Genomic DNA, 12120 nt, shown 5'->3' with positions numbered 1-12120 from the left:
TATAAGAAATACTTACAGATAAGCTCGATAAGATAATGCAATAGGTATAATTGCTTTGAGATTTAAAACCTAACATTTGCAAATGTTATTTTGCCAATATAAGGCCAAAGAAAATAATCATAAAGGTGGTTGTTTGTTTTCTTATGAAGCTTTAAATTCGCAAATAACATCCGAAACAATCATATTATTTTAATTATCCGTTTATTCGTCGAGTTGACTATTATGTGCAATCTACAATTAGTGTTGTTTTCGTCTACGGTTTGAGACAAGGATTTAAGAGAAAATACTCTTAGTAATAGGGTTTAAGTTTGCTTTATTATTTGTAAAGGATTTTTGATTTGCAACCACTGTAAAAGGTTAAATAAAATAGTGTGAGAGATGGCTTGTGTTATTATAGTGAATGATGAGGACGAAATGCTGCAAAGAGCTCATATATATTCATTCAAATTATTGATTAAGAAGAAATAAAGAATACCTATGCATACTATATCCTTGTTTTTATTTCATTTGTTCTACCTAAAGAAAACAAGGATATGAAGTGTAAATTCTTATAAAATTGTCATAGTTACTTATCAATCGTATAATATTTATTATCTTTACACGCTAACGCGGGATAGGTAGAATGTTACGAATCCATAAATAGAGATGGCAGTGGCACAGGCAAAGATTGGACCTCGATAAGTACAGTATTCTGTGGTAGTCAGCTGTCAGTAGCCGTCACAGAGAATGTAAATACTATTTGTGTAAATATCAAAGAGTAATAAATATATTCTCAATTCTTTGTTTACGAGTTCATGCTTGTTTTACAAAAATGCAAATAGGATTTTTAAGAAATCTATAATCTCGATTATTAAGTATTAACTCTTAAACATAACGACAGATTGTATTTCTATAACTAGGTACAGGAAATGGACCAAGCAACAGCCAAAAAACTTCTGATAGAAGGCGGCACTTTTGTATTTCTTGGAGTGCCAGAAGAAACTCAATTCGGTATTGACATGCAGTGTTGGAATACAGAAGAAGACTTCCGAGGCATAAAAATGATTCCGCCAGGATTACATTACATACACTATGCTGCTGTGAGTAAAAGCACCGCAGATATCTCACCTAGGTAACCGTTTTTTCTTTTTGTGAGGTACCGATAGTACTTATAATAATTTTACAATGTTCAAACTCCTCATATAACTTTTGAAAACAGTCTTAAAACCCTATATTTAAATATTTAAAAAAAGTATTACTCCAGTACTATGCAATATTTTATTGTGTTAATCTAGCTTAAAGCAACTCTGACATTATTTTAAAGTTTCTGTATTTCTTTCTTGACATCCAAAACCCCAAAAGACAAATGAATTTCATAAATCATTTAGCTATTGGAGTTATTCATACATCCTATAAAAAATTTACAGGTCTGGATTTATGCATTTTTTTGAACAAAAAGAATTCTTAGTCAAGATATGGAACAAAGACAAAGAAGACATTAGTAAAGATGAAGTGAGCGATGAAAGTATACAGACACTTAAAGACAATTTATTAAATTTAGACCGACATTTGGCACCTTACCCATATGAGATATGGCAGAAATGGAGGCTTCTCTCATCACAAATAACAAGTATGATACTTTGTTTAATACTTAGTTAATTGTTACTATATGTATATTGTATAATATATTTATGTATTTAAAATTCTAATAATAGTCATAATAAAACTTAAACATTTAAAAATATTTAAGCTGATAGCTAAACATCAGGTACTTTTTTATGAAAAACTTTTAAGTCCAAATATCTTGAATATGGAATAGGTTAGCTGTAAGATATTGTGTTTCATAGTCAAATCAAGCAGAAACAATGCTAACTATACACACTTACCGGGAATAGGTCAACTTAACCTGTAACCCTGTAAGATATATCTAATATATAAAATTCTCGAGTCATGGTGTTAAACATTGAACTCCTCCGAAACGGTGTGACCGATTCTCATGAAATTTTGAGTGCATATTGGGTAGGTCTGAGAATCCGATCTATTCATCATATATTTTTCATCCCCCTAAATGTTAAGGGTGGTCCACACGAATTTTTTTATTTTTTTGACATTTTTTTTAAATTTGTTTGATTATGAGTCAGCATTAAAAAATACATACAACTTCAAATTTTCACCCATCTACGATCAACAGTTACTTTTATATTGCGATTTTAATATCGGCAAAACAATGTTTGCCGGGTTAGCTAGTGTTGATATAAAATATACATATATGTTCTCAGAATCATTGTTCTCATTGGTGTTGTCATTACTAGGTGTGGGCGTAGCATTAGAGCAAAATGCATGCATAAAACATAATGTTCAAGGTATTACACTACTTTCATTTAGATTTAAGAATATTATGTCACTTCAGAATATAATAAGGTTTTATAGCTATCTTAATATATATATTTCTTTTGTGTGTCTGTTGTAACTGAACTCCTCTTAAACAACTGGACCGATTTTAATGAATCTTTCTGTGTGTCTTCAGGTGGATTCGAGAATGGTTTAGCTTCCCAATTGAACTACCTCATAAACAGTTGGACCAATTTTGATGATTTTTTTGTGTGTTCTAGTGAATTTAAGATTGGTTTAGATTCTCTTTTCTGTCCATATAATATAATTCTTCTGTTCAGTTGTATGATAGTGAACTCCTCCTAATGGCTGGACCAATTTTTCAAATTTAAGATGTGTGTACAGGACAACTTCTGTCAGGTCCACTAGTAGAATATAAAAATGTAAAGAATTGGAATGTAATTAAATATGTACCAAATAATTATTGCACACAAACAACAATCAACACAACTCATTGCTTCCTCCTACATATTATATATTGTATATAATATAATTTGAGAATACCATAATTTTCATCCTATTATCCAACTTAAGTCAAATCTGTAAAAATATAAAATTAAATTCCATAATGTAAAATTATAAAATTAATTTTAAAATATAAATTTAAAATAAAAAATTAAGCTTCCCTCACTTATCTTAATATATATAATTTACGTGACACATTGTTTGTCCGCAATGGATTCCTAAACTAATGAACGGATTTTAATGGGGGTTACTTCATTTAGTCCAACTTGAGAGATAGGATACTTTTTATTTCGATTTGGGACCCATAATTATTTTTATTTTCAATATTTGTTTTGTATGGATATATTTTCTATGAGAGGATTTAATGACACACAGTTTGACAGTTCCACTGTGAAACAATTTCATTAGCATTTCTTAAGAAATAATTCTCAATGTTTTGAAATATTATTGGCAAATTCCAATAAAACAGTTTTTTTATTATCTACAGAACAACATCTGTCGGGTCAGCTAGTAGTATATAAAATGTTATTAAAATAATGATACATAAATAGATTTAAATCGTACAATGACCAATATTATTAAAATGTTAACTACCCACATAATATACAAAATAATACTTATAAGCATAAAATGTTCCATATTCTTTTTATGTTTGTTTGTGTTTATGTTTAACTGTGACTCAAACATTCATTAAAATCATAATTCATATTTAAATTTCTTTCCATCTTTTGTGACAATCAAAATAAGCCTTAACATTGATTTTTACAGTCTTTTTGTTTATGAGTGAGACATAACTTTTCTTTTGTTTATTGTTTATGTTTACATATGTCTATTGATGAATGTTGCTAGAATGTTCTAATAATTTATAAACATCATATCTATCAATCTTACAGTTGGTTTAGCTAAAAAGTTATCACCAGAAAGTGGTATAATAAGAGCTAACATGGAGCTTTTACCCACAAGTGACGGCGATAGACCAAGAGGTGTTAAAACATTAGATGAGACTGGAGAGGAGGGGACGACGTCAAATGCTGGACAATCTGTTTCTAAGAGAGCTAAGAGGTTATCTGCACAAGAAAGAGAAGATGCTATGCTTCCTGACCTAAAGTGTGTTCCTGGTAAAATCACATTTGGTATTTTAAAATCAATCTTATTCCATTTTACATGTTTCGATGTTAAGTACTTGAAAGCAAGGGGGAAGGCCTGGCAGTAAGCCTGGATATAGCGAAGGCCTTTGATCGTGTATGGCACAAGGCGCTCCTCTCAAAACTTCCATCATTTGGGCTTCCCGAGAGCTTATGCAAGTGGACGGCATACAGTCGACGGTTATTGCTCGATTCGAAAGCCCGTGAACGCTGGAGTGCTCCAAGGCTGTGTGCTGTCTCCCACGCTGTTTCTTCTGCTTATCAATGATATGTTGGACACCTCCAACATACATTGCTATGCAGACGACAGCATTGGTGATGCCGGGCCATGCAGGGCTCTCTCGGGAAATTGTCGGCCAGTGCCGGGAGAAACTTGTGTCTTCTATCGAGTCCTCTCTCGAGAAGGTCGCGGGTTTAACCCCCAGAAAACTCAAGTTTGCGCGTTTATCACTAAAAAACCCCATTTGCCGTATCACTGCTCTTCGACAACACTTCCCTTAAAGCCTCGCCTAGTATCGGAATACTGGGTCTCGAAATCTCGAGCAATTGCCAATTCGGTGGCCATCTGGAGGGCAAAGCCAAATTGTGTTGTGGAATGAGCTTCCTTGTGCGGTGTTTCCGGGACGATACGACATAAAACATTCAAAAAAAGCGCGTACACCTTCCTTAAAGGCCGGCAACGCTCTTGTGATTCCTCTGGTGTTGCAAGAGAATGTGGGCGGCGGTGATCACTTAACACCAGGTGACCCGTACGCTCGTTTGTCCTCCTATTCCATAAAAAAAAAATTTGACTTGAACAGTTCACCTATTGATATTTCTAGTAAGGAGTTAAGCAAAAACACCAAAATAAAATTCAATAAATGATTCACTTATTTTGTAATCATATGTAACAAGTTTATGAAATTGCCGATGCTTAAAGCTGAATGAGTTAGTCAAGAGATGTGACACAAACTTTTTGCCCAAACTCGTTGATAATAATAATATGGTGATAATTGTGTTGTGGAATGAGCTTCCTTGTGCGGTGTTTCCGGGACGATACGACATGGGTACATTCAAAAAAAGCGCGTACACCTTCCTTAAAGGCCGGCAACGCTCTTGTGATTGCTCTGGTGCTGCAAGAGAGTGTTGGCGGCGGTGATCACTTAACACCAAGGACAAACGAGCGTACAGAGCGTAGAGGGTCAACACCCGTACGCTCGTTTGTCCTCCTATTCCATATAAAAAAAAGTATCTTTAAATGCCAATGTGTATACTCCTACAATATTACACCTAGTAATCAATGTAAGTGAATAAATTTAGCTACAAAAGCAACCAAAATGTTGTCTACCCACCTACCTACACCAAATTACTATGAATCATCCAAATGTTATGAGTTTTTCTTGAGTATTAATTCTGATTAGTATTACAAACCAAGCTAGCTGAACTCAGGTGGAAACAAGGAAATATTTTAAACCTCTTGTTCTTAATGAAAATGTATGATGTTTTACATCAAAGCCTTTAAAATATGTTTAAGTGTAAAGCCTTATATACTCACTCAAATTATAACATTCTAGGGCTAGCAATGTGCTAAGGAAACTTTGTAGCCTTCTTGTAATTAAGTGTCAGAATAAGTGTCAACACAATTACAAATAAATAAGTCATCTGATAGTAAGAGATTACCACCTGCTATGGTCTCTTGAAACAACAGATGATTTAGTTCTCACTATCAGTTTTTATTCCACCAATTCTTAAAAATCGAGTTTAAACACCAGATTTCTATCAGTGGGAGGCTTCTTTGCAAAGGACGTCGTCTAGATTATGGATACCACAATGGCTATTTCTGCTGTGAAGCAGTAATGTGTTAACATTGAACCTACTGGGCAAATGAGGCTTAACATCTTATGTCTCAAAGTGATGAGCGCTCAGAATTTTTGAGTTTTTCAAGAATCCTGAGTGGCACTGCATTGTAATTGTAACATAATGCTTATCTCGTTTCTAATTTTCAAAAATAAAAGTAACTGGAAGTTGACATCAATTATTTACAGTTTCTGTATTTTACAAGATACACAAAGATTTCATGTTGCTCCTTTGATTCCTGTAGTATTGCACTAAAATATGTGTAGAGGTGATCACTTACCATCATGTGACCTGTATGGTCATTATAAACATATTATTGAAATACACCTGTTTTCTGAATTATGGAACATTGGCTTTTAATATTTATTTATATACAATCAGTCAATTGGATGGCTTGATGGCCCTTCAATTAAATAATGACATTCATTTAATTATAAAAAAGTTTCGTTAAGAACACTAGGCTCTATAACTGTTTGGCTGTTTAAGCTAACCGGCTGTTGGTTGTATCTTTTATCTAATACTTACTATTAAGCAATTACTTGCTTCATCATCATCCGGAAGACATCAATCGGTCCTGCGCTGCCATCATCCAATCTATTCCGGCGATCTTGACCAGATCGTCGGTCCATCTTGTGGGGGGCCTACCAACACTGCGTTTTCCGGTACGTGGTCGCCATTCGAGATCTTTACTGCCTCAACGGCCACCTGTCTGTCGAACTATGTGCTATGCCCACTGCCAATTCAGTTTCGCACTCATTTGGACTATGTCGGTAACTTTATTTACTTGCTTAATAGTAAGTGTTAGATAAAACAGCATTAAAAGTCCTAATTTTTTATGCAATATTATTTCAGGAACTGCAATGAGATTTACAAAGTTTCCAAAAGAAAAATATCCTCCTGGATCCTCACCGGAAGAAATCACCAAACATTATTTGGACCAATCATACACATTAGAGCTAATGATTTCCCAACATGATGAGTAAGTATTCTAACTGGAGTTTGAAACACCAAAAACATATCGTATTTTTATATTAAACTGAAACTTAAATATCACACATATTCAGCTATATGTGTATTAATATAATATAGCTATGCGCGTACACCTTTCTTAAAGGCCGCCAGCACTCCGGTGATTCCTCTGGTGTTACAAGAGAATGTGGGCGGCGATGACTTATATCTACACCAGATGACCCGTACGCTCTTTTGTCCTCCTTTTAACATAAAAAAATTTAAATAAAACACATTGTTGTACCACTGAATCTATTTGATGACCGTATAGTCGGAAATTTAATTCGAGATCAAAAATGTAAACAATGGTCTTGCCAACTCAAAATAATAACCTTTTCCATTGTGTGTGTTCAAATATACTAAAGTATAAATTTAAAATTATAAATACATAAAAATAAATATTGCACGACGTTTTCTCTTTGTAATATAGCATAACATACATCCAAAAATTAAAATATAAATTTTTCGTGCCATTTTGCTTTGAGACTGGCAATAAGATAGAAGTGCTGAACATTTGGCGCGTCTACAGAAAATAAAACGTAAATATTGTTTTAAAAAACTTGGTTGTAGTGACACGTATGACTGGTCGCCAAATTGTTTTGTTAATTCGGTTCCTGACGTTCGTCGTGTATCGTGATTTAATGTGCTATGCTTGCATTCCCGTTGTAGTCGTTAAGTTTTCTTTATTTTATATATTAATTGGTTTTATTTCGATACTGTCCTAACAAAGCGAATCGTCAATGTTGAGCCAGGTTCGTCAACAAAACAGGACATGCTGTCACCGCCGAGAAACGGACAACACACTCTTATTTATGTCTGAAAAAGTTATGATAATGAATACCTATAAGCATGTCTACAAAAATTGGCCTAAATATCAGTATTAGTCTTTATGTGAATGCAAAGAACACCGCAGAGATTACGGGTATATTTGCGGTGATAGTGAGCAAAATATTAATTGAAAATAAAACCACCTCGTATAACCGGCCCTGAAAAGATTATTCGAGACAAAGTTGATGAATTAACTTTTTCAGCAATAAGACAAAAAGAGCATGCTTTTTTTTTACAGAAGAACTTAACCTGTAATGATATTATAATAGTTTGGACATTTGGTTATTTGTATGTATGTTGGCTACTATTGTTATTGGCACGCTAATTTATTTTATATACTGAAGAGGATTTAAATATTAATTATAGTTTATGATTGTCGAGGCTCCGATCCATATTTGCCTGATTTTTCAATGCACATGTTGAGAGTCGTCCTAAAACATATAAATTTTAAATATGCTACTCGCAAGGTCAGCAAGATATAATATTATGGAGAAAGCGATACTTGTTAACCATAAAGCAATATCGTAGAGAAGGAAGGTTTTTATATTATCAGGACGAAACATGGGTCAAAGAAGTTGTGTATTAATACGACATACTATATGCTATATTATACATGTTTATGTAGCGGTGTATTGTGTATTTTATATTTGTAAAAAAGTGGAAAGTGAATATTTTGCTTTTATACAATAATATATACATTAAATAAGTTTATAATACAATAAACTACCTAGAAAAATGTTGATAATCTCTGAATTGTCATTTTGACAGTGACATTTCTTTGTTTACATTTTTGATCTCGAATTACATTTCCGACTATAGACTTATAGCAATTAGCTCGTGTAGTATCCGCCCTTGGTGATGCAAAGCCTTTAAGTGCTAAATATAGAAATTCAGTCACAGTATTCTGTAGCTTTGGATGGCCGAACTTGTTGCTTATAAAAAATAATTCTAATTTCGTTATTACCTAAACATTATATGAATATATATTAAATAATAAATTTACTTTAAATTAATTATTGTTGGTATCGCGCCTGCGAGCCTTTTCTTATGTCTAGGGTGTTGGATGCCCGGAGAAGATCGGAACGTAATTAAGGTCGTATGAATTCACATTTCATGTGATCTATTTATATGGGTATCATAAGTACTGCCCATACATAAAGAACTTCGCGTCCGGGCTTACAGCACTCAAATCACCACCGAAACATATGAATAGGCACTTATTGTTTAAGATGATATTTTTATATGATCTGATTCCACTTAGTGTGACTAAAGGCAATAATAATAATTGTGGAGTGTTATAATTGCTTATTATAATAATTATTATTCCAGACCACTTCACATAGTTGGTGAGCTACAGTTTGCGTACCTGTGTTTTCTTATTGGCCATTCATTGGAGGCCTTTGAACATTGGAAAGACTTGGTTATATTAATGTGTTCTTGTGACAGTGCAATAAACAAATACCGTTCAGTGTATGTTCAATTCATCCACACCATTGAAACACAAATTGAGGAAATGCCAGAGGAGTTTTTAGCTGATATAGTGATGAATAAGAATGTTGTGTATAAGAAGCTTCGAGAATTTTTCCGTATCGCTCATGCAAGTAAAGTTGATGGACGTCTTTTGGCATTGATTGATCGGTTTAAAACGAACTTGACAGAAAAATTGCAGTGGGATTTTACTGGGTTGGATAAAGATGAAGATGATGAAAGACCAGTTATTGTGAACATAGATGAAGCTGAGTTAGAGTAAAGTAAAAAATCTTTAATTTTATGAATTTACTAGCTGACCCGGCAAACGTTGTTTTGCCATATAAAGTATAATTCACGCGATAGTTTTATAAGTAATAAAATATTGCCTATATTATAGCCTGTACATCATTTTGTTCTATTGTCAATAGTTTTTGCAGCGCACGCAAAAATAGGTTTTCGATTTTACACCTTGTGTTACAAAATAGCAATTTTATTACGGATCCCTAATTTTGAAAAAAAAACATAGCCTATAGCCTTGATAAATGGACTACCCAACACTGAAAGAATCATTCAAATCGGACCAGTAGTACCAGAGATTAGCGCGTTCAAACAAACAAACAAACACTGCAGCTTTATAATATTAGTATAGATATGAAAACTTTCTGAGACCAGTTGGATCCATATCAAATCCATAAAAAAGAAATCCTCTTATATCGACATATGATCATCAGGGAGCGTACATATCATGCCGATGACAGGCGTATGACGCCAAGCTACATACAGGATGGTAAAAAACGAATTGTTGGTTTTCATGACTATCTCCTCAATTAAGCGTGTTATTTAGAGATAAATTAATTAGTTATAATTTATAACTGACAGAACAGGTACGAATTACGTATTTCAATGGACCATGAAGTCGATGTGGATGGTGAAGATATGGTGTTCACTTTTCATTTAAATTTTATGGCATAGTGTGCCTTGAATTGCACCCATATTGCGTTTTATATTTCCAACTTGTTGACTACGGAGAAGACGAAACTGAGAGATAGTACTTAATATCATAGTGCACAATAAAGCATTTTGTTTCCATCGCATTAAATACTTATTTTTTTATATTTCAGAAACTATTATGTTAGAATCAAACGTTAATAGAGTGTCTTTCACTACGTTTTTTGAAACACTTTGCGTTTTTATATTAATACGTCATTATGACGAAACGGGCATGAAATGTACGCTCCCTGATGATCACTTACGGCCGTTCCTAATATTCAGTCTATATCTTACTTGAGATAAAAATCGTAACTATCGTTGACTTTTCTGTCCCAATATACTTATCGACGGTAACTCACCTTATCCATACACGCTGTCTGTCAATGGGACGACGTATACCTTACCAGCGATACAAGTTTGTATGGAAATTGCAATTCACGCGTCCCAATATAATAAGAATGACTTATCGGGTATATTGGGACAGCTTCAGATTATTGACTGCTAATTACTGACAGTAGAAGGTAGTAATTTAGCTCTATCTGTAGATAGTATATTGGGAACGGCCGATAAGGAATAATATTTGTCATAAGGACTATATGTTAATTATACTGTTTAGTCAGCAATATACTTGTACAGTAAAATGGATTTTAAGATCGAACGTGTGTAAGTTTTATGATATATTGTAATAATTGACTCAAATAACACTAAAGTTGTATTAATTTATTAAATTCCCAAAAGATTATGATTTAAACTCATTGTTATCATTTCCTAAGTATGAGTTATTTGTTTTTCAAGGAAAACAATTTTGTGTTCGATCATTTTGCGCTATATATTGATGTCATTGTCTACTGTCAAGTGTAAAGTCAAATACCCACATAAACTTTAAAAAAATTAAAGCGTTGCATTAGCCACAATTATTATTGTCTAACTAGAAAATAGAGCCAAATGAAAATCAAATAAAAAAAAATATGATATAACCACGGAGTAGGGATAGGCTTAGTAGAAACAGAATACAATTCCCATACTACGAATTAAATCGCATTAGAAGTGTGACAATGACAATCATGAGTATATAAGTATGTATGTAACGGAAACTTTGATAATGATTTTCACCCACTTGTTGGATTGAATTGAAATTGCACACGCGGGTTTAATATTTTATATTCCCAATGACGTTGAAATATGGGAAAGCTAAATATACTAGCTTTTACATCGTAACAACATCAAAATAAACAATTTCCGTTACTAGAATTAGATTTTTATTACTTAGATTGTATAAAAATACGCAAGTATTAGTCGTTACGGAGTTCCATTGATCATCATATTTTACTACGACAATTACTTGACCATAACGACGTTACGGTAGGTAACTCCGATCCGGATAGCATAAAAAAGATTCGGCCTAGTATCGTTGATCCTAAGAATTGAAGAGTTTCGTTACTTTGTCATGGATCCCATATGCAGAACCTATCCAAACTATCACCAAACTGCCTTTGAAGTATATCCTTTCCAATAAAAAAAGAATTATCGAAATCGGTTGGCGCGATATTGAGTTATTCGTAAATTTGTTGCACACATACATATAGCAAATTGAACACTTTTATGGTTTTCTCATGGTTTTCAAAAAAAAGAATTATCAAAATCGGTTCAGACAGTCGAAAGTTCTGAGGTAACAAATATAAAAAAACATACCGACGAATCGAGTCTCCTCCTTTTTTGAAATCGGTTAATAAGAGCGACTCTATTGTTTTCATTTCTGACTGTGTCCTTTCATCTGCCCCATTCTGACAAGCGGGTCTTGTCTGGGGACTTACAAAAATTTTACCATATTTAATGAAAAAAATTTCGTTTTATTAAATGACTACCTAAATAATTAAAAATAACCTTACCGATGATAAGTCACACCATCTTTTTTGTGAGTCCTTAATTTATTATTTAAGCACTTTTTAAAGCACACATAGGCTTGTTGATTGACACACGACTAAGGAGAAAAATGTGCTTACATTGC

General features: G+C 33.3%; 1 protein-coding gene across 1 annotated transcript; it reads left to right on the top strand.

The window, feature by feature from the left end:
• Window positions 1-754: 754 nt before the first annotated feature.
• On the top strand, window positions 755-11723 carry LOC126967202 (protein AAR2 homolog). Its single transcript, XM_050811688.1, has 5 exons — window positions 755-1111; window positions 1407-1609; window positions 3729-3953; window positions 6669-6795; window positions 8982-11723. The coding sequence occupies exons 1-5, from the start codon at window positions 909-911 to the stop codon at window positions 9400-9402; spliced, it is 1179 nt and encodes a 392-aa protein (XP_050667645.1). The 5' UTR covers window positions 755-908; the 3' UTR covers window positions 9403-11723.
• Window positions 11724-12120: the final 397 nt, after the last annotated feature.

The sequence above is a fragment of the Leptidea sinapis genome, chromosome 12 (genome assembly GCF_905404315.1).
Source record: "Leptidea sinapis chromosome 12, ilLepSina1.1, whole genome shotgun sequence".
NCBI classification, from domain to species: Eukaryota; Metazoa; Arthropoda; class Insecta; order Lepidoptera; family Pieridae; genus Leptidea; species Leptidea sinapis.
The sequence above is the reverse complement of the archived record's forward strand: the minus strand, read 5'-3'. Positions and strand labels throughout refer to the sequence as shown.

Coding starts and splice junctions, on each gene's coding strand:
- LOC126967202 (XM_050811688.1), top strand. CDS start 909: ATGGACCAAGCAACAGCCAAAAAACTTCTGATAGAAGGCGGCACTTTT. Junction 1,610..3,728: donor TCTCTCATCACAAATAACAA/GTATGATACTTT, acceptor TCAATCTTACAG/TTGGTTTAGCTAAAAAGTTA. Junction 6,796..8,981: donor ATGATTTCCCAACATGATGA/GTAAGTATTCTA, acceptor TTATTATTCCAG/ACCACTTCACATAGTTGGTG.